General features: G+C 48.6%; 1 protein-coding gene and 1 non-coding gene across 3 annotated transcripts in view; one reads left to right on the top strand and one right to left on the bottom strand.

Annotated features, from left to right (window-relative positions):
- FGR (FGR proto-oncogene, Src family tyrosine kinase) overlaps positions 1 to 24,497 on the top strand; it is a 55,930-nt gene extending 31,433 nt beyond the window's left edge. Inside the window, exons 2-13 of one of the 2 annotated variants that reach the window (XM_035118681.2) lie at positions 3,670 to 3,730; positions 9,453 to 9,717; positions 11,243 to 11,345; positions 11,936 to 12,034; positions 12,354 to 12,457; positions 13,060 to 13,209; positions 15,626 to 15,781; positions 17,104 to 17,283; positions 18,430 to 18,506; positions 18,868 to 19,021; positions 19,445 to 19,576; positions 19,797 to 24,497. In XM_035118681.2, coding sequence (XP_034974572.1) covers positions 9,465 to 9,717; positions 11,243 to 11,345; positions 11,936 to 12,034; positions 12,354 to 12,457; positions 13,060 to 13,209; positions 15,626 to 15,781; positions 17,104 to 17,283; positions 18,430 to 18,506; positions 18,868 to 19,021; positions 19,445 to 19,576; positions 19,797 to 20,005 — 1,617 coding nt within the window. In that variant the 5' untranslated portion in view covers positions 3,670 to 3,730; positions 9,453 to 9,464 and the 3' untranslated portion in view covers positions 20,006 to 24,497. Of the gene's footprint in view, positions 1 to 3,669; positions 3,731 to 9,452; positions 9,718 to 11,242; positions 11,346 to 11,935; positions 12,035 to 12,353; positions 12,458 to 13,059; positions 13,210 to 14,181; positions 14,347 to 15,625; positions 15,782 to 17,103; positions 17,284 to 18,429; positions 18,507 to 18,867; positions 19,022 to 19,444; positions 19,577 to 19,796 lie in introns of both variants that reach the window. The other variant, XM_035118679.2, reaches the window with a different exon arrangement.
- TRNAT-GGU (transfer RNA threonine (anticodon GGU)) lies at positions 2,058 to 2,131 on the bottom strand. Its single transcript has one exon. It is a non-coding gene; the product is annotated as a tRNA-Thr (tRNA).
- Positions 24,498 to 24,727: the final 230 nt, after the last annotated feature.

Raw genomic sequence — 24,727 nt, 5'->3', positions numbered from 1 at the left:
AGAGAAAGATCGGGGGTGACAATTGCCTGGCCGGCAACTGGGCCTGGTGGCGAAACAGAGAGCGGAGCAAACTCGGCAGAGGGCCCAGAGCAGGGAGTCTGGTGCTGCTGCTTGTTTAGTGGGGGTAGGGATGAAGGGAAGGTGCATTGACTTCGCTCCAGCTATTGGGAATTAACAGTGTGTGGAATCAGCAGCCCTCAAGATTGCACGGTCACATGTTTGGGCATAGACGTGAGAAAACCGGTGAGCAAACAATTTAAGGGGACCCAGGTGGCGCTGTGGGTTAAACCACAGAGTCTAGGGCTTGCTGATCAGAAGGTCGGTGGTTCGAATCCCTGCGACGGGGTGAGCTCCCGTTGCCCGGTCCCAGCTCCTGCCCACCTAGCAGTTCGAAAGCACATCAAAGTGCAAGTAGATAAATAGGGACTGCTCCGGCGGGAAGGTAAATGGCGTTTCCGTGCGCTGCTCTAGTTCGCCAGAAGCAGCTTTGTCATGCTGGCCACATGACCCGGAAGCTGTCTGCAGACAAACGCGGGCTCCCTCGGCCTATAGAGCGAGATGAGCGCCGCAACTCCAGAGTTGGACACGACTGGACCTGATAGTCAGGGGCCCCTTTACCTTTACCTTTAAATGCAAAATAACATAACTGGGCTTACAAGCCTCTCTGTGAAAAAAGTAACCCAACAGATGTCTCAGACTCTCCAAGTTCCCCTATTTTCCAGGGACAGTCCCAGATTTACAGAAGCCACCCCAGTTTCTGATTTGATCCCGGAATGTCCCTATTTTCATTGGAGAAATGTTGACGGGTGTGGAACAGGAGAACCCTATTTTCATTGGAGAAATCTTGGAGGGTATGATATCTTAAATAAGAAAAATAACGTAAGAATGAGCCTGCTGGATCAGGCCAATGACCTATCTAGTCCAGCATTGTGTTTTCATAGGAGCCAACCAGATGGGGAGCCCGCAAGCTGGGATTGAATCCCATTTTGAAACAGCAACCATCTGGGTGTGCCTTTCGTCTCACCTCTCTGCAAACTTTGCAACCCAATCAGGATGGGTGCTCCATAAACAAGCCACCTGGAAATGGCTGAGAATGCTTACGCTGTAGAACAAGCTCCGTTGCAGCTTGTGTGGTCAACTCTTCAGTTTCTTTGCTGGAATCCCGAGGTCCATTGGCTGGAGTCGGGTGCAAAAAGAGGAAGGATAGGGAAAACATACACTTAGGATTAAGAAAGAGGGTGCCCTTGAGCACCGGGGCTGAGCTTGCAATCCTACCACAGGCAAGAATCCACTCCTGGTTTTCCAACCGTTTTATTTTATTGTCATTTCAGCAGCTTAATTTAGAAAGCATTGGATGGGTGGGGGAGTCATTTTGTTGTTGCAGTTGAACAACTGGGAGTTGCAAAGCCTTGCCAATTTACGGCAAATCGCCCAGAAATGTACTAATAGATCCCAATCCACCTCCTGCCTTGCCCTGCAAGTTACGGTATATGACTCCCCTAGCTAAGTGCAGAGCCACAGGGAATCAGGATGGAATTGGAAGGATCCAGGGAGTGAGGGGGTGTCATGGGCCCCACAATGCTGTCAGGATCAGGGCTGGGCTGGCAAGCCCCAAGGTGACAGTAGCAGTAGCAGCAGCAAGAGGAAGTAGAAGGAACAGAGAGGTGGGGCCTGACTGATGGGAAGTGGGATTTGAAGGCAGCGCTCTGCCGCATGTGCCTTGCCTTCAGGGACTTCAGAGGGGAGAAAAGGCATGCCAGCTCCCCTCCCAACTTCCTAGTAAAGTGGAGAGTCTCAGCGGAGGCTGGGGAGGGCAGCGGGGAGGGCAGGTAACTGAGAAGGTGGCAGCAACTGCTACAAAGTCTGTACTGTTACTTCCCTGAATAAATACCTCTTCCTTACTTACACATAACAGCTTCTCTCTGCATGCTTTGGGCGCCCGATGGGACAGTGGGCAACACAGGGAACCCTTGAATAGAGCAATCATAGAATTGTCAAGTTGGAAGGGACCCTGGGGATCATCTAGTCCAACCCCCTGCAATGCAGGCATATGCAGCTGTCCCATACGGGGATCGAACCTGCAACCTTGGCGTTACCAGCACCACGCTCTAACCAACTGAGCTATCTGGGCTGTGAGCCTTCCTGTATCCTAAGAACAGTAAGGAAGTATAACAAATAAGTAGCTTGGCCCCCTTAACCCTCCTGGGATTTGAGCACAAGGCTGAGTCTTAACCCTGCCATATTCCACAGCCAGAGACTGAACCTGGTTACTGGTACCTCCCAGACGGTCAGGGCAGTACAAAAGGAACACATGCTGTCTTCTCCCTCCAGGTGTGCCTTGCGTCCAACCCAGATCTGGTCCTGAGGGCTGGGGCACACTTGTTGTTGTTGTGTGTACATTTATACCCTGCCTCCCCCCCCCCCGACAGGGACTCAAGGCGGCTTACAGATAAAAATCAGAACAGCTAAAAACATAGAAAACATTTAGTGGATGCTCGGGGGGGGGGGAGGTGTGGAATGGGAGAGTCCTGTTGCACAAGCAGAAATTCTTGTGCTCGTGGAACATGTTATCTCCACAAGTTTGGAGACAACCTCCAGTTTTTTGCAGGAGGGATTCAAGTGAATACCAGGACTTTTTGTAGTTTGGAAAGTGACAGGGAAATGAATTGGAAAGTGTGGAATTAATTAACAACAGGAAGACTTATAAGCACCCTGCAAGCAATTAAGGATGAATGCAGAACAAATGCTTATTAGTAGTATTTATTATTATTTACTTATTTAGAGCATTTGTACCCCACTCTAGCAGGTGGTGCTGTGGTCTAAACCACTGAGCCTAGGGCTTGGCGATTGGAAGGTCAGTGGTTCGAATCCCTGCGAAAGGGTGAGCTGCCGTTGCTCGGTCCCAGCTCCTGCCAACCTAGCAGTTCGAAAGCACGTCAAAGTGCAAGTAGATAAATAGGTACCGCTCCGGTGGGAAAATAAATGGTGTTTCCGTGCGCTGCTCTGGTTTCACCAGAAGTGGTTTAGTCATGCTGGCCACATGACCCGGAAAAACTGTTTGCAGACAAACGTTGGCTCCCTCGGCCAGTAAAGCGATATGAGCGCCGCAACCCTGGAGTCATTTGCAACTGGACTTAACTGTCAAGGGTCCTTTACCTTTTTACCTAGCTAAAAAGGCTCACGGAGCGGCTTACATACAGACAATTAAACCAAAACAAAACATGATACAGAAGGGGAAAGGGACAGGGAGGGAAGAGGAAAATGAAGTTCAAACTCGGGCACCAATTCTTGAACATTTGTCGTTATAATGACCAGATTGCAAGGTTCTATGACCTTACAAATCAGAACAAATGCTCCATAAAGGCCAGGTATAATCTACCCTCTGTGTAAACTTTGCGCAAGACAATCAAATGCTCAGTAAATGCAACACAGACTTGTAGCAGCCTTTGCAATGTCCACCAGAGGAATGGGACTGTCATCTGGGTCACCTGTGTTGTGAGTCTTGACATAAGGATTCCTACCTGTCTGCAAGGAAACTGTGATGGATGGATGCCGGTGTGCTAAGTGCTTGTCCCTTGGTGGGAATATGACAGTGTAGGGCATGAGATTTAGTATCTCTGGGTAGTAACCAAGCATCCTTCTGTTTGTCTTCCTGCTGTTTTTTCTTAGGCACGTGTTCCCGTCCAGCAGGAGACATGACACAACAGCACTGACCTGACGGGACAGCCTGGTAAGTGGGCAGGTGGTAGGGGAGAAATTTAACTTAGCCTAATTTGCAGTTTCCAAAACAATGGAATTTGAAATTTGCACTTTTCTGAATTTCATAATGCAGTTCTCTGGCCAAGCAGCATGTACCGAAAATGCATATACCAGGGTAAAGTGTCCACTTAAAATGCATTTCTTCATCCTGACTTGTTGGGCAAAAGACTCCTGCGTTGTAGGGGTTGGACTAGATGACCCTCATGGTCCCTTCCAACTCTACCATTTATGACTGGAGAAAATGGTCTGCGCATGTGTGGCTTTGTCATTGTTTTATGTCTGCCAGAAACTATAAAGTGCCTGGTTTGTGCTGCAATAATGTTATGGAGATCCCGCGGGACAAAATTACTTTAAAAATAATAATATTTTTAACCTGTCCTTTATCGAAAAACAGGGTTGTCACCAGAGGGTGGCTACCTTGGTTATTTGCTTGGGCTACAAGACCAGTAAAGGGGCCACTGCCCTAACATTTGCACCATTTCCACCTTGCACAGAATATCCAAGAATCTCAGTTGCAGCATAGATGAAATCTCAGTTTGCCTGTCCTGCCTGCCCTGCCTCTCCCAGGTTAGGGTGTCCACTGAGGGCTCCCCAAATTCTGGAGCCAGCCCTGATCAAAATATTCCAGGGTAGAGATGCAAGAAGACATCAATTTCTGTTCTGCCCTGTATTTGTTGCATGGAACTCTGTTTCTATTCCACTACAGCTCATTTTCCAACAAAAAAACTTAAGTTACTCATCTCGCTGTCCACCGGTGAAAGTGCTGACTTACATAATTAATTACATAAATTGCATTGCCATTATATTATTCCTCCCTGTTCATTTCAGCGCAAAGGTCCGACAATGCAAACAGGGGAAGAAAACGCAATCAATTACATATTGTTTGCGGATTGAAAGCAACGAGAGCAAATGCCAATCCTGTTTGGCTGGATTGATTTCTGTTCTGGACATGGGATGAATAAGCGAATGCCAGAAATTTCTGCTTCCGTTTCCATCAGAATCCCCCAATATCCCTTTTCCAGAGGGGGTGTGTGTGTATGTGTGTGTCAATAAATGGCACTCCACAATAAATGCAATTTCAAAACCCACGAATAAGCAGCAAGACAGAAGACTGCAAATATATTTTTAAAATGCTGCAATGTGCCCCAGTTATTGGTTGCATGAGAAATATCCCCCAGACAACAGCCGTGGTTCCTCAGTGTGGGTCTGAGAGAAGGAACCCCTGGCAATGTTATTGTCTCTGCATGTTTATATATATCTTGCCTCCCCCCAACCCAGCGCCAACCATTCCTCACTTGTTTCCCACTGTCCTACTAACCCAGGGCTGTCAGTGGCAGGTGTCTCTAATGTCTCTGTCACTCCGAATTAAGAGATGCTCCCTCCCACCCCAACCCCCTCCTGGGTGACTTGCCTGCATTCCTTCACTACTTGCAGATCCAGACTCTGCCTAAGGGCCTGTCTAGATGCAGCTTTGCGCTCGCTTTCCTTCCACAAAGATGGGAAGAGCTTGCTTTCTGAAGGTGGCATGGGGGGGCACATGTGGGTTTTGTTTTGCCTTCCCTGGGCAAATTAAAATCCCTCCTCAAGCCCATACAGGGACTGATTTGTTTATTTTTATATATTTCAGGGGTGTGTGTATATAAATCTCTGTCTCTATGTATTGATCGTGCAAATAAATTAATCTGTCTATAAATATACAAACGTTATATATCTAAACATTAAATACACATACCGGTAGTAAGTAAGTAAATTGTAAGTTGTTTTTAATATTGTGTTTTCATGTTGTAACCTCACCCAAGACTTTGGGTAATCAATAATAATAATAATAATAATAATAATAATAATGTGCAAAATCTTTTTTAAAAAACATTTTAAAATTTATTTCTGACAACCCAAAAGTACAGTAGCAGGGTATTACATTGTACCATAAAAAAAGGAATACTGGCACAGCAGTCAAAATCAAGACACCCATATTTCCCAAGCTGGCGTAGAGGGTGAATGTGGGGCATCTAAGTCCAAAGCAGAGGAAATAAAATCCCCCCCAGCTGATGTGGAATTGTTCTGGGCCTCCATTCGTCTGGAGACACACAATTATATGTGTTATTTCTTCCATAAAAACCATAAGTTCTTAAACTTACGTATGTTTTTTCAAACTTTTCCACTGCCGGGCTACTGAAATCCCTGCTGCAGCAAAGGTTCTTTAGAGTGACAAGCTCTCATGTTAAATATGCATATTGTGGAAACTCATTCAACATTATTCAATGTAAGATAACCTGGTCGTTTCCTTTAATTTGCAAAACAACCGGGCTCTAAACAGAATTTCCTAAAGCTAACTATATTTCATTATCTAACCAGAGTTCTGATATATTTAAATCTGTCTCTCCCCCAATAACCAATATGGATTTATCGCCTCCTGTGCCCTTTCTTTCCAATATATGAACGAGCTCCACTTTTCTACAAATCTCACTGCCAGCCTTCTGTAATCCTTATTATATTTGCAAGTTTGGTCACCTGAGCTACATTTAGAATCTTAGTCAGATTTCTTCTATGCTTGACACAGAGCTATTTGGGCTGCTGTAAGAAGGTGCGGCCTCCACTGATTTATATACAGTACTGCTTAATATTCACAATTTCTAAGCGGTGTGAGATAAAATGTTCTGGGTTTTTTAAATTAAAAAATTACATAGAATAAGAACAATTAAAATTCATCCTGGAAACAGAAAACTACATTAAAATGCTGTCAATTTCAAAGTCAGGGTACAGGGACAGTTACAGTTGATTTGGAGGTCTTACGCAAGAAACTTGTTTCCCCAAAAAGATTGGATTTTTTGCAGTAGGGAAAATGATGGAGAAATGTACTAGGAAGTGTGAGCTAACACTTGCTTTTCACGCAATGCATGGGTGTTACCAGGATTTTTTGTTGGGCGGGGGCAGAACTTCAGTTAGCAATGTATTTTTATTGATTGGGGGGCAAGCTTGGCTACGCCTGTGATGCAATACCATCTAACCTCCCCGCAATCTGTTCAGAATGAATGCTAATTAACCAGCCAATGCCGCCTTACCAACCTGCACACAGATCGGAATGAATAAACTCAATAAAGTGGGCTTAGAGCAGCATAACTTTGGCACCTTATTTCGTGGAACATTGAACCAGGATATGGTTTCCTTGCTTTTGTTCTGAACATCTTCTTCCATCTTCTGTGTGCGCACCCTCCCTCCCTGACTGTATCTGTACTCCAGATGGCTGAGAGAGATCAGAAGGCGCTCAATTTTATGTCTCCCGGATTGCAGGGAATATCACCCAGCTGGCAAGATGTTCTGCTTCCTCTGTGCTGTGCACCTCCTCCAAAAATGCAGGCCGGAGTTCTTCTCTCCAATATGTTAACACCGTCAATGAAGCTTCCCTGAAATTCCAGCATCCAAAGCAATTGCTTAGTTTGCCACTGGAAATCATTTCTGGGAAATCGGATGCAACGCAGCTTGCTGAGAGGGGTTTTCATAGGGTTTAGACAGATAAAGTAAGAGACATCCCGATTCCTAGACAATACCTGTACCCCTTTATGTCTGTGCTGACTTCTCTCTGTCCTCCTTACACTTTCTCCGGGCCTTGAGCACTTAGCCCAGCATCCTGTTCTCGCCTGTGGGAAGTCCATAAGCACAACTGCCTTCTCCCCTCCTGGGATTTCCATAAACTGAATTTCAGAGGTGACCATTCAAAGAGATTGCTCATTGTCTGGCATGGATGTGACTTGAGGCACCAAAGTTTTTGTTTGTTTTTTAAACACCCAGGCCTAAAAATAACCCCACAAACACTTCTGGCAGTCCTAATGTGAATACCATTTGCTTGGAACCACAGGAGAGGGGGGGGGCTCCTGTGCTTGAATCCTGCTTATGGGTTTTCCACAAGCATCTGGGTGGTCACTGGCCTGATCCAGCAGGCTCTTCTTAGGTTCTTAATGGGCCCTCTCTACCATTAGCCCTACTGAGAGTAGACCGCTGAAAATGACTGAGGGGTCCGTTAATTTCAGCTGGATACAGCTGGATACAACCCAATAACTCCAGTTCCAATGGGGCCATTCTGAACTGTTCCAAGTGTTCTCCATGAACTCCTGGCCCTATAGAGCAGGGGTCCCCAAACTAAGGCCCGGGGGCCAGATGCGGCCCAATCGCCTTCTAAATACAGCCCACAGACGGGCCGGGAATCAGCATGTTTTTACATGAGTAAATGTGTCCTTTTATATAAAATGCATCTCTGGGTTATTTGTGGGGCATAGGAATTCGTTAATATTTGTTTTCTTCAAAATATAGTCCGGCGCCCCACAAGGTCTGAGGGACAGTGGACCGGCCCCCTGCTGAAAAAGTTTGCTGACCCCTGCTATAGAGCCTACGGTACCATGTCTCTGGACGCTTCCCTTCGGCTGATGTCCCAGACACCTTGCCATGCAACCGGCATGTGGCAGAAAGCAAAAATTGTGGTTGGGGGAGGAGGGGGAGAGAATCACCTCTTGGCAGTCCTTGAGAAAAATAAAGCCAGCAAGCTACCTTTCTTCCTCTGCTGCCTCCAGCTTCAAGTTATGTTGCACCATCTCCACACCCACCCACCCACCTGTACAGCATTGTATGTCTTGCACAGACGGATCTCAAAGGCCTTCCTTTCCTGATGGGCGGCGGAGTAAAGCTGCAACCGTTTATGGTCATGTCATCTCCTCATGGCTTATAGTCAGGGGTCCTTACAGACCCTCCTGGGTGTTAAGATCAGCACAGGAGGCTTTCCTTGACAGTTCCTCCATCCTCAGAGGCTCAGGAGAGTGGCGGCCCAGGAGAGGACAGCTCCTATGTTGTGGAACTCCATTCCAACAGAGGTTCATCAGGCACCTCCATTATGTACAGAACTTTCCATTGTATGCTGAAGGTGCAGCCCTTTAGTCCTGGCCTCTCACATATTCTCTCTCTCTCTCTCTCTCTCTCTCTCTCTCTCTCTCTCTCTCTCTCTCTCTCTCTCTCACACACACACACACACACACACACACACACACACAAAAGGCATTACCTTCCATATTCTCTTGACCGTATTTTATGTAAAACAGATTTTAAAAGTGTATTTCAAATTGCTAAAACACACCCACAGGGAGTATAGCTCAGTCTGGAGGCCATGAGACTCTTGATTTCAGGGTTGTGGGTTCGAGCCCTACGTTGGGCGAAAGATTCCTGCACTGCAGGGGGTTGTGCTAGATGCCACTCATGGTCCTGTCACACTGGTTAGAGAAGAAATAATAATAATAATAATAATAATAATACGGTAATAATAATTCTATATCACCTTTAATCAGCCAAAGGCCTTGGAGAAGAGGAATGCTTTTGCCTGGTGTCATTAATAATAATAATAATAATAATAATAATAATAATAATAATAATAATAATGTGGAGGGGGGCAGTTGTTCCTTTCCTCACATTTCAGATCACATGCTGTTGTTATTCTTCAGTATGCACTGTTTGGTTGGGGAATGAAACTGCAAAATTCGGAGAAGTGTGAGTTTTGAAGGCTAGCTGTGTTTAGGTTCGCATTCTGGTTCGAAAAGTGTAAATGAGGTAGTTTCTCATTTAAATGTCCCTGCAGCAGCCCTCAGTGTTTCATCCAGTCCTAATTTCTCTTCTCTCCCTCCTCTTTGCCTGTCTCTCTGATTCCATTTCAGGTGCTGCCAGCGATGGGTTGTGTACATTGCAAAAGGAAGAGGCCCAATAAAACACCCAGCAACGGCAGCGATGGGATGGCAAACCTGCAGCCCAGCTCCTGCTACGATCCTGACCCCACCCCACAGAACCCCACCAACACGTTCACACGCATCCCCGACTACAACAACTTCCAGGCAGGGACCTCGGGGCCTTCCACTCCAGCCTTCATGGGGGGTTCCAGCCTGTATCCCAGCTCCCTCCCCATGCCTGGAGCCGGGATTGCAGGTCAGTCTCTCAGGGAAGGCTGCAGCTAGAGGACTCAGGTGTGGTGGGCAGGCTTTGGCTGGGCCAGCCCTTTGGGGCAGGGCTAAGTCATGGGTGGGGAACCCAATTGAGTCCTAGGGCAACATTTCCTTCTCACCAAACCTTTGGGGGCCACATGCCAGTGGTGGGAGGAGCCAGAGGTTAACATGGGTGGAGCAATGGATGCCCATTTTACTTTTGTACAGGAGGATGGTTGCTAGGTTGCTAGGTGCACAAACATAAACACACACAGTCCCCTCTATCCTCCAATCAGGCAATCAAGCAGCATGGTCACAGAATCTTGGAGTTGGAAGGGATCCAAAGGGATCATATAATTAAACCCCCTGCAATGCAGGAATCTCAACTAGAGCATCCATGACAGATGGCCATCCAACCTCTGCTTTGAAACCTCCAATGAAGGAGAGTCCACCACCTCCTGAAGGACCGTCCCACTGTCGAACAGCTCTTACTGTCAGAAAGTTCTTCCTGAAACTCTCTCCTTGCAACTTGAAGCCACTGGTTCATTTCCTGCCCTCCAGAGCAGGAGAAAACAAGCTTGCTCCCTCCTCCATGTGACAGCCCTACAGATATTTGAAGGTGGCTATATCTCCTCTCAGTCTCCTCTTTTCCAGGGTAAACATTCCCAGCTCCCTTAACTGTTCCTCACAAGGCTTGGTTTCCATACCCTTGATCATCTTGGTCGCCAGTCCATCGCACACGTTCCAGCTTGTCAACAACCTTCTTAAATTGTGGCGCCCAGAACTGGACACAGGATTCGGAGCTCTGGGACATACGCCAGTCAGACAATAGCACTCAAGAGGAGTAGAAAGCAGGGCTAGTGAGGAGTGTGACATAGGGAGAGAGCTGTAGTGGCTGCAGAGAGTCCTGAGGGCCATGTAGAGATGCAGGGGCGCACGTGAGGGACACGATGACACACATTTGATCCTCGTATCCTCGCATACCTGCCAAGTTCCGGCCTGAGAAATAAGGGACTGGACCAGAAGTAGCAGACCGGAAGTAGTGCTGCCGCCATTTTGGAACTGGGCGGAGCATGCTCAGAAGCGACTTTTGATGCTGCTCTGCCCTGTTCCAAAATGGCCGCCGCACCAGAAGTCACGCTGCAGCCATTTTGGAACTGGGCAAAGCAGCATCAAAAGTTGCTTCTGAGCATGCTCCGCCCAGTTCCAAAATGGCCGGCGCACCAGAATAAACCCGGGGGGGGGGAATCTGTTTTTTCGGCTGGGGGCAGCTGGAAAAACGGGGTTTTCCAGGGGAATACGGGAGACTTGGCAGCTATGCATCCTCGCTTGTTTCAAAGGCTTAGAAAGTTATTTCTGGACAACCTGTTGGATGCAGCCCAGGTGGCGGTGGCATTTCCTGTGGACCAATTGTAATTCAGGAAATACCACACTCATAAGTAACATACCTGGGGGTTTCTCGTGAGCTGGAGCGGCCTGTGCAGCTTTTGCTGGGTCTTCTCACTGCCTTTCTGCTGCTGCCCCCGCAGGTGGAGGAGTGACCCTGTTTGTTGCCTTGTACGATTATGAAGCCAGAACAGAGGACGACCTGACATTCAAGAAGGGAGAGAAATTCCACATAATTAACAATATGTGAGTATTGGCTTATGGTATGGCTTAAAGGAGGAGTATAGAACATTTGGTGCTCTAGAGTTGTTGGCTCAGCTACAACCCTCACCAATCCTGGCCCTTGGCCATGCTCACTGGGACCGATGGGAGCCAGTCCATGTGTTCTTATTCATTTATATGCCACTTCCATGTTGTGAACCAGCCTGTGCTCTTTGGATAAAGGGCGGTCTACACATTTCATAAATAATAATTATAAACTAAGTGGTTTACAGCTATACAATCAGCTATAAAATCCATACCTAATTAAAAAACGTACCTAATACAAAACGCACAAAACAATTCATCCTTAATTAAAATGCACAACAGAACAAACCAGGTGGGAAAAAATGGTATTTAAAACAGTTTAGAAGAAGAAGAAGAAAATATCGGACATTGGGAATTGAACCTGGGACCTTCTGAATGCAAAAGCCTGGGTTCTACCACTGAGCTATTCCTCCACCCGGGTGAGCTTTATAGAATCATAGAGCTGTAGAGTTGGAAGGGAGCACAAGAGTCATTAGTTCTGACCCTTCCTCGTGATTCACTGGCTTCTTTTCTCTCTCCTGTTTCTCCAGGGAGGGTGACTGGTGGGAGGCGAGGTCTCTCAACACAGGAGCGACGGGCTACATCCCTAGCAATTACGTGGCACCCGTGGACTCCATCCAGGCAGAAGAGTAAGTACGGCAGCACCTGAAAAGGGGGGGGTGCAGGGGGTAGGAAAGGGGAGAGGTACTCAGGTGATTCTTTGCTTTTAGCTGGGTAAGGAACCTTTTTGGCCTGGCGGGCCAGATCACTTATCTCCCCGCATCCCCAGGGGGTCAAAGTTGAGCCACAGGAGTGGGGAAGAGGGGTCTGTTCCCCCACGGGAAGCACGGTGGGGAAGCAGCACCCAGAAGGATTGAACCTCACTCTGCTCTACAGAAGCTGGGGACTTGGACCGGGTCCTCTTCCCCTCTGTCTCCAAACATTCACTTCTAAATCTTCTTTTTCCAGATGGTACTTTGGGAAAATTGGCCGCAAGGATGCCGAGAGGCAGCTTCTGTGCCATGGCAACCCCCGGGGAACTTTTCTCATCCGCGAGAGCGAGACCACCAAAGGTAGCACCTTTCTCCCAGGGGTCATCTAGTCCAAACCCCTGCAGTACAGGAAGCTCAACTAGATCATACGTGACAGATGACCGTCCAGCCTCTGCTTAAAAACATCACCTATTCTCCCTGTAAACAGATCAGGATGACAGCTCGTTAAACAGGTCATCTGTGCCTTGAACATGCTAGGTGTGCAAACAGAAGGGTCCTAAAAGACCCCAGGGAGGACACAGAAATCAAAGTAACTTATGGAAGAAGAAGGTTCATCTTTCAAATAGGTGGGAAATGCAATCCCTTTTGACTTGGCCTCATGAAGTACAGCACCACCTGCTGCCTTGCTGTGCAATTATGTCTTGATCATTCCTTTATCATTATTTTTTAAATTTATTACATTACTGGTATTTCCCACCTTTTCCTCCAAGGAACTCAATGTGGCATACATACGGTAGTTCAAAGCTAAGAGGCGGGGCTTCAGAGAAGGGGCAGAACCTTGGCCAGGGACCTGGCTTTTGATAGGTTATTCCACAACTGTGCACCAATCAGTGTCTAAGGAATGTTTTCCGCTTTGCTTTTGCTCCTCCCTCGGGACCTGCCTCCTGGTCTCCTCCTCCCAGGTGCCTACTCACTATCCATCCGGGACTGGGATGAAGTGAAGGGCGACCACGTCAAGCATTATAAGATCCGGAAGCTGGACAACGGCGGCTATTACATCACCACCCGGGCCCAGTTTGAGACGGTGCAGCAGCTGGTCCAGCATTATATAGGTAGGGTGTCATGGGGAGGGATCAGCAGGAGAACCGCAAAGAAGAGACAGGGACAGGGAGTCTGGACCCTCCTCCAGCCCTTCAAGGATTTGGGTGGCTGGAATGTTTTATTTCACAAAGGCTGCCTCCACAGCGTACGTTGAAAGCACTCCTTTATATCTCTTTAAGAGCAATGGAGGATCCTGGGAACTGTAGTTCGCCAAGAGTGCTGGGAGAAGTAGGTCTGTGAGGTCAGCACCCTGAGCAAACTTCAGTTCCCAGGGTTCTCTGGGGGAAGAAGCCACTGCTATAAAACTATATATAAGAAAGGGCTTTAAATGTATTGTGTGGAGGTGAGCAAAATTAGCTCAACTCTGCCTGGAAGTGGTTTCCGGAAATCCAGCGGTGGATGACATCCATTGGCACTGATGGAACAGAAGGCAGGGAGCCCAACAGTAGGGGGCGCCAGAGCCAGTCTAGTTTTGTCCCCACCCTCCTCCCTGCTGAGTTTTACAGGGGGCACCATTGAGTCTAAGGAGGAAGAAGCTGATAGGCAGTGCTATGCCCTGGACAGGTAGGGTGACAGGGTGGGGGCCGGCTGAGGTTGGTTGGGCAAAGACCCATAGGCCCTAATGGAGCCTCCACCGCTGGAATCCTTCATCCCTAAGCCTAGGACTTGGAAGACTATCCTTCCTCTCTGCTCCAGTCAAATCCTCAGCATCTCCTGGTAGTGCTGAGAAACGCTGGGAAACTGCTGCCTGTCGGGTGTATGTTATGGGGATTGGGAATTGCTACTGGCAAATCCAGTGAGTGCAACGGTTTTGGCTACCGCTTCAGTTTCTATGTAGTAAAAGGGCATTTTCCACCTTGGTGACCAACTTGTTCTGCACCGGCTATCTTACTGTTCTTTATCTCTTCTCTCCCCCCCCTTTTTTAAAAAATGTGTATTCCCCCTCCCCTCCCGTCCTTGCTTTCCGGGGCTCCTTCTTCAAGAGAGAGCTGCAGGGCTGTGCTGCCGCCTGGCCGTGCCATGTCACAAAGGGATGCCCAAGCTGGCAGACCTGTCCGTCAAAACCAAAGACGTTTGGGAAATCCCACGTGAATCGCTCCAGCTTATCAAGAAACTGGGCAACGGGCAGTTTGGGGAAGTGTGGATGGGTAGGACTGACCGCGAGAACAGAGGAGACGGAGCCCACGAGGGGAGAAGGAAGAAGGCAAAGACACCAGGCCGAGGGCCAGTCACGGGGTGGGGAGTTGAGGTGCGCATGCCAACACATAGTGGCATCCCAAGAACATCCAGTGGGCCCTGCTGGACCAGGCCAAAGGCCCTTCTAATGGAGCATCCTGTTTTCGCCGTGGCCAAGCAGGTGACTCTGGGAAGCCTGCGAGCAGGACTTGAGTGCAACAATTCTTTCCCTACTTGGGATTCCCAGAAACTGGGGTTCAGAGGCAGGCTAAAGGCAGAGCACAGGCATCGTGGCTAATAGCCACTGATAGCTTTATTCTCCATGAATTTGTCTAGTTCAGGCATCCCCAAACTGCGGCCCTCCAGATGTTTTGGCCTACAACTCCCATGATCCCTAGCTAACAGGATTAGTGGTCAGTGATGATGGGAATTGTAGTCCAAAACATCTGGAGGGCTGAAGTTTGGGGGTGCCTGGTCTAGTTCTCTTTTAAACCCATTCAAGTCTGTGTCCATTGCTATAGTCTTGCTATCAAGGGCTGCTAACGTCCTCACATTATTGTGCCTTTTGGGAAGAAGCAGGAAAAAGAGGGCACCTGGGCATGATTTAACGTCTTCATTCCAACATGCAAAAGTCACCGTAGGGTGAGATTACAATCAGCCTCTGTTGATTTGTTCGGAGGCAGCAATTCTTCTGAATGCCTGTTCCTGGAAACCAGAGGAGGAGAGAGGGCTTTTGTGCTTAGGTCTTGGCTTGTGGGCTTCCCTGGCCACTGCGAGAACAGGAACCTGGACTAGAGGAGCCATTGGCCTGATCCAGCAGGCTCTTTGTATGTTCTTATGCTCCATCTGCACTCAAAGCAGTTTGCGTAAATACCAAAACAGTGTAAATATAGTAGTATAGTGCCACTTCATCAATAACTTGTGTAAGAGTGGCCAGGCATTAACTTTATGGTGGTGATTTCTGCAGGCAAGCTTGAACCTGCCCTAATGCTCTTTCAAAAAGGGAAATCTATCCTTGTTCAGAGAGCTGCTGCTCTAAAAGTAAGCCAAGGGCACCAACTAGTGGTCAAAGAAGATACTTCTGCCTGATATAATATGGGGCCTGGTGCCACACTCCTCTTCCTCCCCCTCCTGGGCCCTGTTCGTCCCTCTTGGGTGCATGGGGAATCCATCACTCCATTTTCCATCTCGCATTCTCTCTCTCTCTCTCTTTCCCACCTTCTCCATCCTACCCCATCCCACCCATTACAGAGTACAATGATGGTCTCTGCCACCTACTAACCAGGGTGTGCCCTTTTCCGAAACCCCAGACTATGGGCCTGTCTAAGGACGCTTGGGAAATTCTGCGCCAGTCCATACACTTTGACAAGAAGCTTGGCATGGGATGTTTTGGAGATGTGTGGATGGGTAAGGTGGGGGCCTTCCAGGGTCCCTCTGTAGCTTGGAGGGCACATAAGTTGGAGGTGGGGGGGGAGCCCATGGAATGAGAGTGCATTTTAGGATCAGGCAACTTTTGGGGGGTGCTGCTGATTTTATACCTAGGAAAGATCAGTATCCTGCCTCATTTGGAAAGGCTGTAGCTCAGCAGCAGGACAGCACGTGCGTTTTATACAGAAGGTCCTAGGCATCACCCAGGAGATGTGAACCAGTGGCTCTCTGGAAGTTGTTGGACTCCAGTTCCCAGCAGCCCCTGCCAGTGTGGCCAACAGTCAGGGATGATGGAAGTTGTAGTCCGCCAACCTCTAGAGGGCCGCAGGTGACCCATCCTTCATCTAGTCATTGGCATCTCCAGTCACAAGGATCTCAAAGTGGAAAGGCAGGGCAAAATCTTCTGCCTGGAAAGGTCTTCTGCCACTGCTATTCTTCCTATTCAGAACAGGCTCAGGGGGGTCTCTCTTGTTGCAGACCACTCCTCATAGCTTTTAAGAGCAGCCAATAAGTGCATTGCGCCGTGCAGGGCTGTGATGTTCAGTGATCAGTCCTTGAAAGCACAGGGTTCAGTACTGGAACTGCAACTTCCTGAGAAGCAAAACTCTTCGTTTCTTTGTTTAAATATAAGTGCCTCTTTCCGGCCCTTGCTGCCTTCAGGCCCAAGTCAGAAGCGGTGAACTCTCAGAAGCCGGCTCCTTGCAAAGTAGGGAGGGCAGGCAGGGGTGCCAACTTGAATAAAATATTGGGGGGGGGGGAGAAGCTCCACCCAGCATAATCTATCACAAGAGTGGCAAGGACCGTCAACTTCAAGGCCTAGCCCCCTCAAACATTTTATTGGGAAGGGGGCAAAGGGACCTCAACTACTAGATGTTGGCTCCTATGGGGCAGGGCCATGATTGAGCTGGATTTCCATTGCTCAGGGACTGAGCCTTCCAGTGTGCTGCATAGTACCTGGCCCCACCCCTACCACTAGCAAAACAGAACAAATGAGAAGGACATACATGTACTGGAAAATGATTGCTCTTCAGCTAGGAAGTTAGACAAGGGTGGGAGCAGTGGAATTGGCCCTTCTGGGTTGGGCTTTTCAGAATGAGGGCATTCCTTCCACCCCCCACATGTTCCACCTCTCTGCTGAGGGAACACCATCCTGATCTGGCATAGCTTCCCCCTCCCTCCCATCCATCTCCATCTCCACATGGGTCAAGGTGGGAGAGCGCAAGGGAGTGCCCTCGATCTGGTGGGCGCCCCCCTCGCCAACCCCCTCAGTGACTCTTGCCTGTGCTTCCCGCTGGCTCCAGGGACCTGGAACGGCACCACGAAAGTCGCGGTGAAGACGCTGAAGCCAGGGACCATGTCTCCGGAAGCCTTCCTGGAAGAGGCCCAGATCATGAAGCGCCTTCGGCATGACAAGCTGGTGCAGCTGTACGCGGTGGTGTCGGAGGAGCCCATCTACATCGTCACCGAGTTCATGAGCCAAGGTGCGGCCAAGGCTGGTGGGAGGATGCCAAGGCTTCCGGGTGGATGGGTGGCAGGCAAGCCACTAGCTGCAACCCAGGGGCACCCCAGGAAGCTCAAGGGCGGGAGATTTCAAAACGGGCAAAAAGAAGTGTTCGACTTTGTACAGTGCATGGTTTAAACTATGGCACTGGCTCCTGCAAGATATAGCGATGGCCGGCAATTTGGCTGCCTTGAAAAGGATATTAGACAAATCCATGGGGGAGGGTGTCACAACGGGGAGTGGTAGGGCGGGAGGCAGCAAAGCCCCCAGTAGGTGGAGACACAGCCACTGATGGGGCACAGACCATGGCTTTGTCCCCACCCCCTTCCCTGCTAAGTTCTTCAGCGGCAACTTTGGGTCTAAGCTGACAAACCACAGTTCCCTGAGAATGGATATCAGAGAATGGAAGTTTCCAATTCTCCTTGCAGTTGAGAATGTGGGAGGGACTTGGCGGAGGGAGAGCATTTGTGCAGGCATGTCCATGTACCAGGGAACTGTGGTTTTTCTCTTATGTTTGAAATGGAATTCTGGAAGGTACCGGGAGGTCAATGGTGTTGGGTCCCTGTGCAATTGCAGCCTTTTTAGTTCAGTTATAAAACCACTGATGGCCTAGCCCAATGGTAGTCCACGTGATGCCCTGCAGATCTTGCTGGATTCCAACACGCATCAGGCCCAGACAGCATGACTCATGGTCAGGGATAATGGGAGCTGGAGTCCTGCAGCATCTGAAGGATACTACATTGGCTACCTCTGCACTAACCCAATTTTCTAGTCTATCATGGGAAAGGTCATCATATGCATTCAGCCTTTCACAACCTGGCGCCCACTTTCCAAAATGTTGTTGGACTGCAACTGCCATTGCCCCTGGTTATTGGCCACACTGGCTAGGGCTCATGGGAGCTGGAGTCCAACACCATTGGAAGGGTGCTAGATTTAGGACGGCTGATAAGACTCATTCCCCAGCTGCTCGCCTGCAAGGGAAGGCCAGTGACAGGAAACTGGGCATGGAAAGTAAACCGGATAGAGAAACTGGGCAAAGTGGTTGATGGGCAGCTGCCACTGGTAGGTTATTGGGAAAAGATCCTAACAAGATGCTGGTCTAATCTCCCGACTCTGCCCTTCACAGGGAGTTTGCTGGATTTTTTGAAGGATGGTGATGGCCGGTTCCTGAAGTTACCTCAGCTGGTAGACATGGCAGCCCAGGTAACTGGGGGTGGGGGGCAGTCGTGGAAGCTACATTTAATTTAACAATAAAATTCCCCAGACAGCTTAAAGAAATGTGAAATAAGCAAGCATGCCTGTCGTTCAGTCTCATTCTTTTCTTTAGAACGGGGCAATAGACTGTATGACGTCCTTCCCCAACAGGGTGCCCTCCAGATGTTTTGGACTACAATTCCCATCAGTACCAGCCAGCACAGCACAACACAGCCAACATTCAGGGGTGATGGGAGCTGTAGTCCAACAGCATCTGAAGAGACCTTAAGTCAGAGGAAGGCTAAACTATAAAGATGATCCTTGGGGTCACCCACCTCCTTGTTGCATTCTCACTTCTCCACCACCCAAGATTGCAGCTGGAATGGCGTACATTGAGCGGATGAACTACATCCACCGGGACCTGCGTGCTGCCAACATCCTTGTGGGTGACAACCTAGTGTGCAAGATTGCGGACTTTGGCCTGGCCCGTCTCATTGAGGACAATGAATACACAGCCCGGCAAGGTAAGCTCCTGGAAACATACCACATTAAGAAACCCAAGATACTGTCTTATGCCAGGTCAAGAGTATTTGCCCATCTAGCCCAGTATTGCCAATTCTGACTGGCAGTGGCTCTCTGGGGTCTTGGGTAGAGTTCTCTCTCATTGTCTCTTACCTGGATGCACGAGGGACTGAATCTGGGTTTTATGCATGCAAAGCAGATAGGGCCAGCGCCAAGGGTTGACATGGCTGGGCATCTGCTGGGGCCCCACTGACAAGAGCCCCCTGAACTTGCTACAGTGAAGAGGCAAAGTTATTAAGGAGTGCCCTATGGATGAACTGGGCCTGCCTGGAGATGTGTTTTGTGGTGATTTGGTGCTGGGAGGGGAGAGGGCATTCCCCTTCTGTGCCATCTCAGCATCTTCTCCCATCTCCCTCCACTGCCAGGTGCCAAATTCCCCATCAAGTGGACGGCCCCAGAAGCTGCCCTTTACGGCAAGTTCACCATCAAGTCGGATGTGTGGTCCTTCGGCATCCTCCTGACGGAGCTCGTGACCAAGGGGCGAGTCCCCTACCCGGGTAAAGCCTTCCCTTGTCTGGAGAGATGGACCTGACCGTTTTTGGTTTCTCTCCATTTTTCACTTTTCCAATCTTAAATTCAGTTCTCGACATTTCTGCAGTAATTTGAGTGTGTGTGTGTGTGTGTGTGTGTGTGTGTGTGTGTGTGAAATCTACAGTGAATTTCTCCTCTGGAGGTCTCTGCTGAATCCTGCCCAACCCCCTTGCTCTTTTTCTGCAGGCATGAACAATCGGGAGGTGCTGGAGCAAGTGGAGAGGGGCTACCGCATGCAGTGCCCCGGGAACTGCCCTCCATCGCTGCACGAGCTGATGGTGCAGTGCTGGAAGAAGGAGCCTGAGGAGCGCCCCACCTTTGAATACCTCCAGTCCTTCCTTGAAGACTACTTCACCGCCACAGAGCCTCAGTACCAGCCGGGAGACAACCAATAACTGTTGCTGCAGATGCCAGCAGGGACCATGGACAGCCCATCCCCAGGGGCACTCTGGGACTTGGCTGTCCGCAGAAACAGTCCTCTCCCTCCCTGGAGCAGGGGCCAAGGATCCCTTTTTGTACAAGTGGGGTTGGACTCCTATTTCCTTCTCTCTCTCTCTCTCTCTCTCTCTCTCCCTGCTTCCCTTTTTTTTACGATTCCACACCGAGATTTTTAAATTGTGATTTTGTGTTTTAAAGTTCCGCTTCTTCTTGGACGACTGCCGTGCTGATTTTTTGGAGTTAAGAAGAAGACTGTGAGCCAGGGGCTCGGGTTAGCAAAGGGAGAGAGTGGGTTTTGTACAGTACATCCTTGCTTAATAAAGTTTCCTTTCCCCAACCCTCCCCTCCCTTTCCCTCCTATATTGTTTTGGAACATGATAGTGCTCTTTGGACAATAAACAACCCTCTCTTCCCTTCCCACCAGCCCTGGTGCTCCCAACTCTCTGAAGGAATGAAGCAGGCATGGGGAACCTCTAAACTTCCAGATACTGTTGAACTGCAGCTTCCATCATCCCTAGCCACTGGATGATGGGGATGGGTGTCATGGGAGTCCAGCAACATCTGGAGGGTTGGCAGGTTCCCATCCATCCCTGGAGTGTAACCTCTGACCTTACAGAGGTTTTTGGTCCCCTAACACCCTTCTGCCCCAACCAGCATGTCAAGAGGTTGGGGATGATGAGCATTGTAGTTCTGCAACATCTGGAGGACCCCAAATTATCCAGCCTTGGCCTGTATTGAGTGGCTGAAGTTCTTCTCCAGGGCTTCAGGCAGGAATCTTTTCCAGCACCGACCTAGAGCTGCTGGGGATTGAACCTGGAGCCTTCTGCATGCCAAACGCCTGCTCCGCCACTCAGCTATGCCCCTTCTACTTTGCATAGTGCAGGTGGGCCACCTCACAAGGTTGCTTGAGATTGCCGAACTCGGCCTAGGTGGCTTGTGAAGGGATTGTGTGTCTGCCTTCATTGCCCTCTACAATTCCATTGCCACCCAGCCCCAACTCACAAGATGCTCAAGGGCTTTGAAAGGGGTTGTTGGTTATGTTTCACACCTCCCTCTTCCCCTCTCCTTCTATAGCTTTTCCTATCCTCCCCCATTTCCTTAACCAGCGACGATACTATTAAACCCATAATCCACTGGGGGTGTGATGGTAGTGGGCGGTGTTACAAAAAGCGGCTCACATTGGAGGTGCTATGCTATGTGCTCTGCTATGGCTTTTACTGAAGGAAGCAAGAAGAAGGGTTGCTCCAGAGGGAAATCTCTGCAATTGCGATGTGTCTATTTTGTATCAGTGCCTTCCGATAGCAAGATACAGTGGCACCTTGGTTCCTGAACAGCTTAGTTGTTGAAAAATTGGCTCCCAAACGCCGTACACCTGGTTTGCGAACGTTTTTCGGAAGCCAAACGTCCGACGTGGCTTCCACGACATCCACTGTAATATTACTTATCAGACAGGGAGCTTAGGAAGCCATGTCATGAGAATTAACCATGAGAATTAACCATGAGAATTAACCATGAGAATTAACCATGAGAATTAACCATGACAACATCTATATCATTTGTCCCATAAGTTTAAATCACTATCATGCCACTTTAAACAGTCATGGCTTCACCAAAAAAATCAGGGAACTGTAATTTGGTAAGGATGTTGAGAGTTGTTAAGAGACCCCATTCCCCTCACAGAGCTGCAATTTGCAGGGTTCCCTGGGAAGAGGGACTGGTTGTTAAGCCACTCTTTGACTTGTAGCTCTGTGAGGGAAATGGGGGTTTCCTAACAACTCTCAGCACCCTTAACAAACTACAACTCCCAGGTTTCATTGGGGAAGCCAGGAGTATTCAGTGTGGTGTACAGGCAGCAACCGATGTGCACGGGGGTTACATTTCAGATCTGCATGCTCATTGGTGGGCCCTTGGAAGGCTGCCCTGTTCCACCCCTTTCTGTGGCATTCCTGTGATGTTTTCAGGTCATTTCCGGGTTTGGGCCGATGTGTGTGCATGCAGTGTGAGCAGTAAAACAGTTGTTGGATTTAGTAGGGCTTCAGATGTACGACACATGAATATCCAAAATTGGCAGCCGCTCCCTCAGTAAACCAGGAGTCCAAAATTCCCTATTGCGGAAGCTGGACTCCGGAGTCAGACCAATTCATGCATCTTCCTAATGATGTAGCTGTCAGGATTTTGAACTTTGAGGGCATGAAGAGTACCTGGTTGGTTACTTGTGTATGTGAACGCAAGTAGCTAAACCATCATATCAGGAGCAAGGAAAATCAACACAGCCCAGAGGGAAAGGGCAGGTCAGCCGTAGCTACCTTGGCCACCATTGCCAGCCTCCCACCTGAGCAGACGAACAAGCAAGGAAAAAGTATTGAGGTAGCCGCACTGGACCAGGAGGGCAGCAGTGGGAAAGACTGCTGCCTTCTGGAAGCTGCCTCAAAATATGAAAACTTGTCAAAGTGTCACATGAAGTCTCACCGCCACCGTCAACCCTTGTCTTGTCAGTCTTGTAACCCAGAAACTCCCTTAAACTACAATGGACTTGGGATTTTGCAGGCGATGAGGAGAAAAGTCAGTTGACCAGCTGCGATGCCTTAGGCTGCCATCCTAACTGCACTTACCTGGGAGTAAGCCCCATTTAATTCAGCAGGGCCTGCTTTGGGGTGGACGTGGGGTAGGATTGCATTGCTATTCAGTCTGGGCAGTATCTAGTGCTCCAGCTAGCTCAAGGATTTCCACTCATGCAATGGAACTTCTCCCCTTCCTCCCCCAAATCTGTTCCGAAGGATCAGAGAAACTTCCAGCACAGATTTGGGTGGCAGAAGGAGGGGAAGTTCCGTTGAGTAGCCAAATCTCAGCGCTAGCGGAAGCACGGAGTTGGATATTGTTTCCTGTCTTTGCCACAGACTTCCCACTGGAGGTCAATCTTCCAGCAAGGAGTTGCTAGGAGTGGGTTCATGGGGGGGGGGCGGACCATGAATCTTCTTCTAAGTGCCACAAGAATGCACCTGAGGGAAACTGACATTGGGGGAAAGCAGAATGATCTGGATTACTGGCTAGGATATTAATCTGGGGAGATAAAATATTTATGTTTACAGTCGAGATGATTTGGCGGTAATGAGTTGGGGAACTGAACTATTTCAGAGCAGGGTCTGCAAGGGAATTAACGGGTGAATGGACCAAAGATGAACAGGTTTGGGGGTGATCTGGTGACGGGTGCCAATTAATTGACGGCTTTTTCTGGAGTGGCTTGTGTGGGAAATTGTTCGGCTTGCCTTCTGTAACATTTACATTCTCAACTTGTATCAATACATATCAGTTAGCATATGCAAAGGTTCTGCAAAAGTGTGTCTCTGGGCCCCTGCCCCGAACCTTTCTTTACCTAGCATCACTCCCGCCTGCAACCCTGGACAATGACACCACTGAGTCATAGGCATGATAGACAACCCCTGCACCAGCAGAGCAGGGGCAAACAAGCCCGGACTGGTAAAGCCCAGAAGACCAGCCTTTCGGCACAGGGTAGCTACCACAGCAGGGTGAAACCCATTTGGCATCACTTGGCTTTCATCAGTGTATCCGAAGAAGTGTGCATGCACACGAAAGCTCATACCTATGACAAACTTAGTTGGTCTCTAAGGTGCTACTGGAAGGATTTTTTAATTTTGTTTTGACTGCATCAGACCAACACGGCTACCAACCTGTAACTGTATCTAAAGGCAACACAGTAGAGTCAACTTAACATAATTTTGAATGCTGGGTCAGCTGCCAGCAAGGCTAGGGATGGGCAAACCTTGCCAGATTTGGGGTTCTCTCAACCACTCATTCTTCCCAAGTTCAGTTCTCCCCATTTCAACATCAGTTTGCAATTGGGGAAAGAAATCCTCGTGAAAATTTGTCTGCAGCTTACTGAGAATTTCCCCCAATACACATGTTGGTATGCCATTTTGTCCAGTACACACATATTCCTGAAGCAACTTCCTTATAAACTAATGCATTTCAGTATGTTCGCTTTCACGGACACGTGCCTTTTAATGTACATTTTAATCCAGTAAGTGCATTTTTTTTTGGTACATCTCATTTGGTTGGAGAGCTTCATTGCAAATTTCAGAGAAGGGTGTATTTCAAAGGATGGCAGCGTTTTAGTTTCCGTATTGTTTCCAAAAGTGTGAATTAGGTAAATTCACCTTTAAATGTGAACCAAATCAAATCTCTCTCCCTCTCCCAGCCCCATCCTTACTTTCAAGGCAGACAGACCATTCCTGAGTTGGAAACATGTGAACACAAAAGTCAAGTGCCAAGCCTCTACCTGCTCCCCTCCTTTCCAAGTCCTTTGGAGCTACCCCTTTTTACACTATGTTTTCTAATAAACAAATAAATCTGTAAATAAAGAGAAATAAACCTTTCTACTTTGAGGGGAAGTTTGTGAGTCTTTGCCACGTGGAAACGAGAGTAAGAATAAAACCAGGGCAAAGGGAGATTGCAGTCTTTGTTGCAGATGGTCCCAGGTTGCCACTTGAAGGGAATTAAGCATGTATTGTTAGGGGGTGGCCCAGGGGACCCAAGGCATGGATCTTTGCTTACAGGGCTACTGAGCATGGTGCAAGAGTCTATTGAAACCCAGCATCTTAATTTGCTCTGAGATCTACATTTGTACCTATGCCTATAAAATAGCACATTTTATGCATATT

The sequence above is a fragment of the Zootoca vivipara genome, chromosome 6 (assembly GCF_963506605.1).
Source record: "Zootoca vivipara chromosome 6, rZooViv1.1, whole genome shotgun sequence".
In the NCBI taxonomy this organism is placed as follows: domain Eukaryota; kingdom Metazoa; phylum Chordata; class Lepidosauria; order Squamata; family Lacertidae; genus Zootoca; species Zootoca vivipara.
Note: the sequence above shows the minus strand (reverse complement) of the source record. Positions and strands in the feature narration are given on the sequence as shown.